This window comes from Nicotiana tomentosiformis, chromosome 7, assembly GCF_000390325.3.
Source record: "Nicotiana tomentosiformis chromosome 7, ASM39032v3, whole genome shotgun sequence".
NCBI lineage: Eukaryota > Viridiplantae > Streptophyta > Magnoliopsida > Solanales > Solanaceae > Nicotiana > Nicotiana tomentosiformis.
In genome coordinates, this window is record NC_090818.1 from 110,321,141 (window position 1) to 110,326,577 (window position 5,437).

General features: G+C 35.4%; 1 protein-coding gene across 1 annotated transcript; it reads left to right on the top strand.

Annotated features, from left to right (window-relative positions):
- Positions 1–2,140: 2,140 nt before the first annotated feature.
- Positions 2,141–5,197, top strand: LOC104120104 (laccase-17-like). Its single transcript, XM_009631801.4, has 6 exons — positions 2,141–2,401; positions 2,520–2,671; positions 2,916–3,160; positions 3,262–3,390; positions 3,809–4,774; positions 4,856–5,197. Exons 1-6 carry the CDS (start codon positions 2,219–2,221, stop codon positions 4,984–4,986), a joined length of 1,806 nt encoding a protein of 601 aa, XP_009630096.1. The 5' UTR covers positions 2,141–2,218; the 3' UTR covers positions 4,987–5,197.
- The last annotated feature ends 240 nt before the right edge of the window (positions 5,198–5,437 follow it).

The window sequence follows — 5,437 nt, forward strand, 5'->3', positions numbered from 1 at the left end:
TTGCGTTTTAACTTGTTACTATGACTGAGGGCAGAGGCAGCTCGGAGAGAAAGAGGTTAAATTGAATCCGCTTTCCTGAAAAATTATATTATATAAGTAGGATCGCGGGCGAAGCCACCTTTTGCTAAATGTGGTAATTGATCACCCTTCGTCGAGATATTGCAAAAATTTATATTGTATATATAAGTAAAATATTAGATTTTAGATGTATATAACATATATTGAACACTCTTTGTCGTATTTTTTTTTACTTCTTTCAAATCTACACACTCTTGGAGAAATTTCTGATTTCGCCATTGAATAGGATAAAATATTAGTTGAATCGCCTTAACATGAGAAACAATTCTAGTAAAATGGCATAGGGGGTTCAAGAATTTCTTCAGGTCACAAGTTTAAATCCCAGGTATAAAACTCTGGATCCGCCACTTATAACATGTCATTTACTTTATTTCTATATTACCAAATTAGGCTTATTATATTGAGTGACATATTATTGAAGGTCGTCATAACCTAATAATCTAAGTTATAAATAGTTAGAGTAAAGTGTTAGGTGTTTGTCCTGATTTTCTTATCACATTTGGTTTTTCTATTCCTCGAAAGAAATGGCTACATATTTACCATAATTGAGTTTTTCTTTTTCTAAAAGAAAACTATAAATATTTCATATTTAGCTAGTTCTATTTCTTAAAGAAAATATTTTGTACTTATATAAATTGAGGATCATTTCTTCTCATTTATTAGTATCCACAATGTAGTCCCTAAGGAGTTTGAGAGTTTTATTTAGGAGGAGAATTTCGGGACAAGTGTTAGTCTGCAACTTGTGTTTGCCTGTTTGTGAGGTTGTTTTCTCAATATTTTGTACTCTTTTTTATATATTGGATTGTTCATCTCTGCATGTGGACGTAGGTTAATTGACCGAACAACGTTAAATTTTTGTGTTTCTTTTGGTATATTTCTCTTTTGTTATGTGATTTACTGTCATTCAAAATTTGCTTTGTCAACTTCTACGTGACACCTGATTATTTCGATCCTAACACTGAGAAGTTAAGACTAAGGAAAGATCGAAACCCAAGTTTGTTAACCGTGAAGGTTAATTTATTAGGAGAAGGGGTTTGAGATGATAATCTCGTCGACTAACACTATATGATTGCTTTAGAGTGACGTTCAACTTTAATTATCATAGATGCATGGTTAATAGAAATTACTATTAGAATATTAAATGAGTCGGCTCTATATGCATACATCATACTTCTCCTGTAATCATACTCGCTCCGTTCCAGTTTATGTGAACTTATTTCCCTTTTGGTCCAGTTTATGTAAACTTTTTTTTTTTTTTGGTCCGTTCCAAAAAGAATGATCCCTTTGTAAATTTGGAAACGATTTAGCTTAATATTTCAATTCTATCATTAATGAGAAACTTTTATAACCACACAAATACTCTGGACCACTTTTTGACTTGTTCAGGAGCACAAATTCCAAAAGTCTTCATTTTTTCTTAAACTCCGTGTCCAGTCAAACAGGTTCATATAAGTTGGAACGGAGGGAATAGTTGAATATGGTTTATGACTTTGATTCTTCATTGGAAAATAACAACAAAAATAAAATAAAGCAAAACTAATTGTGGTTGACTGAGTATAAAGGAATTCATGTTAAGTTTGACCCTAGCATGTATTAAATAAATAATAAGCGGAATCAACAGAATGATGTTCAAGTATATATATTTTTACCGAGCATGATTTGGTCGTTGATTTAGAGAAAATAGTTTTGACAAGATGTTTTAATATTCACGCTAATTATACGTACTTTATCCTGGGTGAAAACTAAAACAAACAACATAAAAACTTAGTTTAACTGGCTCGTTCCTCTGTATAAGGATCATAACAGTCCAACCACAGAATAATAGTAAAACAAAACAAAGGGGGGGTTAGAAAAGATTGAACATTTTAACTACAACAACAGGGACATTTGTTTGTCTGTAATTTTAATTTTAAGCATGATTAAACTAATCGTAAACGCCGATTAAGATAAGTTGATATTAGGATCGATTCCCCTTGGTAATAAAGATTAGATTGAACATTTAGATGAGAATTTTCTTACTTTATTAACACTCTAAAATTAAGGTCGACCAACAGCAAAACGAAAATGAAACCTTTCTTTCATTCAAACCACTTGAGTTCTCTCATCCTATTCATAATTCCAAAGGTACTATTACCTAATCATGTCCCTATATATAGTCCCCTTAGATATGATAATTAATATCCTACACAAAAATAACCAAGACATGGGCTACTGTTATCATTCTTGTTCCACTTCTATGGCAGCATCTTTGTTCTTTGGAATTTCCATTTTTTGGCTATTGCCTCAGTCTGCATTTTGCACGACAAGGCACTATACATTCAATGTATGCAAAACTTCCAACGAAAAAAGTGGTCATATGACTTAATTTACCTTTACTTCTTCTGATTGTCTCTAATGTCATTGAAGCTAAATACATTTTTGTTTCATGTTTAATCCTACAGATTGTGCAGCATAATGTAACACGATTATGCACCACGAAGAGCATAGTTAGCGTGAATGGACGTTTTCCTGGCCCTCGTCTCGTTGCAAGAGAAGGTGATCGAGTGATCGTTAAGGTGGTTAACCATGTATCCAACAATATCTCTATTCACTGGTAAGAAACTTAGAAACCATGAAAAAAACGGTATCGAAAACACTAAGTGATTTCTTCATATATGTCTAAGCCTTGGTATATAAAGTTACCTGTGCTGGTGGGAGTTAGCAGTTTGATACCTAGTGGAATTAATCGAGGTGCGCGCAAGCTGGACTAGACACCACAGTTATCAAAAAAAGAAGTTAATTCAAACACTAACCTGCATTCAGAAAAATTGCTGAATGTAATGTTTCATTATATGCAGGCATGGAATTAGGCAACTTACAAGCGGATGGGCAGATGGACCAGCATATGTAACACAATGTCCGATACAAACTAACCAGAGTTACACGTATAACTTCACGATCATCGGTCAGAGAGGAACTCTGTTCTGGCATGCTCATATTTCATGGCTCAGAGCAACAGTTTATGGACCTATTATCATTCTGCCACAGCACAACGAGTCCTATCCATTTAAGAAACCTTACAAGGAAATTCCAATCTTATTTGGTTTGTATCATAAACCAGAACCACTTTGTTAATTCCTTTTCATAGTCAAAATTTTTACATTACTAGACACAAGTATATAGTAATTATCTGTTGTTTTTCAGGGGAATGGTGGAATGTAGATCCTGAGGCTGTAATTAACCAGGCTCTTCAGACAGGAGGTGGTCCAAATGTTTCAGATGCATATACCATCAATGGTTTCCCAGGGCCCTTGTATAATTGCTCCTCTAAAGGTATATATAATCAATGGCTATAATAATGACAAACACAATGTTTTCATTATAAAGAATCATCATTATAGCCATTTGTATTTAGGAGTGCATTATTATTACACAACTCACATTACTTTCTCAGCACTTAAGGCTAATGATAATAACATTGTTTACATGCAAAGTTTAAGAATATAGTGATTGAGGTTTAAAAACCTCAATACAAATTAGAGCATGCACCAATCCAGTACTATGTTAATTAGGATAGTACTAATGTAGCTTTTGAACAACAACAACAAACCCAGTGTAATCTCACAAGTGGGGTCTGGGGAGGGTAATGTGTACGCAGACCTTATCCCTATCTTGTGAAGATAGAGAGGCTAATGTCGCTTTTGAAGTAAAGTATATTTAATGTATCATGTTTCCTATAATTTTTCTTCAGATACATTCAAGCTGAAGGTGAAGCCGGGAAAGACATACATGCTACGTTTGATCAACGCTGCACTGAATGATGAAATGTTCTTCAGCATTGCCAATCATACCCTCACCATTGTTGAAGCAGACGCTGTTTACTCCAAACCATTTAACACAAATGTAGTCTTTATTACCCCTGGCCAAACCACCAATGTTCTTCTTAGAACAAAGCCATATTACCCAAACGCCACCTTCCTAATGGCGGCTCAGCCATATTTCACTGGCCAAGGAACTTTTGACAACTCCACTGCTGCCGGAATTCTAGAATATAAACCCCCCTTAAATGGTTCTCCCACCAACAAAAATAAAATCAAGCTCTTTAAACCAACTCTACCAAATATAACTGCAACAGGTTTTGTTGCCAATTTCACCAAGAAATTCCGCAGCTTAGCCAGCGCTCGGTTCCCAGCCAACGTTCCAAAAACTGTTGACAAGCGTTTTCTGTTTACAGTAGGACTTGGTTCGAGCCCATGCCCCAAAAACACGACATGTCAAGGACCTAATGGCACAAAATTTGCAGCATCAGTAAATAATGTATCTTTTGCTCTTCCAACAACAGCACTTCTGCAATCTCACTTCTTTGGACAATCAAACGGAGTTTACACCACAGATTTTCCAACCAACCCTCTAAATCCATTCAACTATACAGGAACGTCACCAAACAACACTTTAGTAACCAACGCAACAAAGACTGTTGTCTTGCCATTTAATTCGAGCGTTGAGGTTGTGCTACAGGACACTAACATTCTTGGCGCTGAAAATCACCCCCTTCACCTCCACGGTTACAATTTCTTTGTCGTTGGTGAAGGGTTTGGCAACTTTGATCCTAACAAAGACCCTGCCAACTTTAATCTCAAGGACCCTATAGAGAGGAACACGGTTGGTGTCCCCGCTGGTGGATGGATTGCTTTTAGATTCTTCGCAGATAATCCAGGTAAGAACTTTATCCTTAACAAGTACTATAACAATAATTCTTCTATAGAAATGATTATCTTAAAGTGCAAGTATGAAACAGGAGTATGGTTCATGCATTGCCATTTTGATGTGCACACAAGCTGGGGACTGAGAATGGCTTGGATCGTGTTAGATGGGCCATTACCGAGTCAAAAGCTGCCTCCTCCACCTTCAGATCTTCCAAAATGTTGAACAAGAACAAAAATTCAATGGCTCGCTTTGAAATTTCTTGAGTGTTTTTATCTCCTTTTTTGTTCCGGCTAATTTTTGTTTATTAAGTTAATGTGTTATTCTTTTCGGTTACCTTGAAACAGTTCAAAAGAACTGTGAACAATGTTCTTCACCTTGAAGACTTTTGCCACTTGTCTTAAACGTTCACTTCAAATGATTTCATTTCTTCAAACTTTGGAAGTGTATACATTTACACAGAAACAATAACTAACGTGTAAAATTCTTATTAGTGTGTTGGACCCAACAAAAAGGCATCCATGAAGAAGGGATCAACTAGCAATTTTACAGAATGCGGAAGAGCATTTGAGCTGCCGAAACATTATAATTACAAGAACATAAAGTAGATAACTAGTAAACAACATTCATATGCAGAAGTACTAATAGAAAAATTCCACAAGCAAAGATGTATGAA